We start from the raw sequence: 980 nt of genomic DNA on the forward strand, positions 1-980 counted from the left end.
TTCCACAGCCGGAACCTGCCCGTTCCCCTCTCCGGAGGGCCCAGCGGTGCCCACAGCCGCTGAAGTACGCTCGCAGGGGCGTGCGTGCCTGGCGTGCTCTCAGCGCCTGCTGCCTTCCTGCCCTGTGTATTTCTGAGTAGCTGGGGCATGGAGGTTTACAAGTACGCTCACGCCTGAAGCGTTTGGAAGAGGGTTGTGTTAATTTTGTGTTAAATTCCATTTCCACGTGTTGGAGACGTAGAGAGGGAAGGGGATGATGGAGCACGTGCCAACAGCAGACTAGCTCGTCGCTCAGGTAGAAAGCGTTTGCAGCAGGTTTATGTGCTGTTGAGAACATTGGTGTCCAGCTGTGTCTGGAGATGTGTGTGATGTCAGCTCATTTGTAGAATCCTGTTTGTTTTAAAACGTTGTTAACGCATGAACAAAAGCTTTAATGTCAAGCTCGCTGACAAACTTTGTATTGCAGTTGGCGAGTGAAAATTGAATAAATCTGGAGGATGTTTGAAAAGAAAATCATTGATGTTTTATGAGACTTGGGGTGAAATGTACTGGTTTAATTATTCTGTGCAAGTTAGAGCTACCAAGTGAATTTATTTATTATAATGAAACGCTGAGTTATTTTTTAAGCTCTTTATATGTTGTTTTTTTTTTTCTTCTCTCCAGAAACTTATAGCATATGGGCACTTGACAGGGAATGCTCCAGACAGTACAGCTCCAGGCAAAAAGTTAATTGATAGAATTATTGAGACAATATGTGGCTGTTTTCAAGGCCCTCAAACAGACGAAGGGGTTCAGCTACAAATAATAAAGGTAAGATGATTAATACTTCCAGTATTTATAGTGGTGACAGCAGGAAGACATCCATGGCCTCAGGGCCTGAAAGCAGAGGTGTTTAATTTGTAAATGTAAAGGTAATTTAAAAATATGTTCTTGGTGCTGTCTGCCTGAGATGGAAAATGCCCGTGTTGCACGCCTTTCCC

The 980-nt window shown here is 44.1% G+C and overlaps 1 protein-coding gene across 1 annotated transcript in view; it reads left to right on the forward strand.

The window, feature by feature from the left end:
- The window catches only part of ARFGEF1 (ADP-ribosylation factor guanine nucleotide-exchange factor 1 (brefeldin A-inhibited)), a gene marked incomplete at its 5' end in the record, with an annotated part of 40,411 nt that overhangs the window by 2,154 nt on the left and 37,277 nt on the right, over positions 1 to 980 (forward strand). The window contains one exon of the mRNA XM_010144038.1: positions 664 to 810. Within this exon, the coding sequence (XP_010142340.1) occupies positions 664 to 810 (147 nt within the window). The remainder of the gene's footprint in view (positions 1 to 663; positions 811 to 980) is intronic.

Source organism: Buceros rhinoceros, unplaced genomic scaffold (genome assembly GCF_000710305.1).
Source record: "Buceros rhinoceros silvestris isolate BGI_N320 unplaced genomic scaffold, ASM71030v1 scaffold9139, whole genome shotgun sequence".
NCBI lineage: Eukaryota > Metazoa > Chordata > Aves > Bucerotiformes > Bucerotidae > Buceros > Buceros rhinoceros.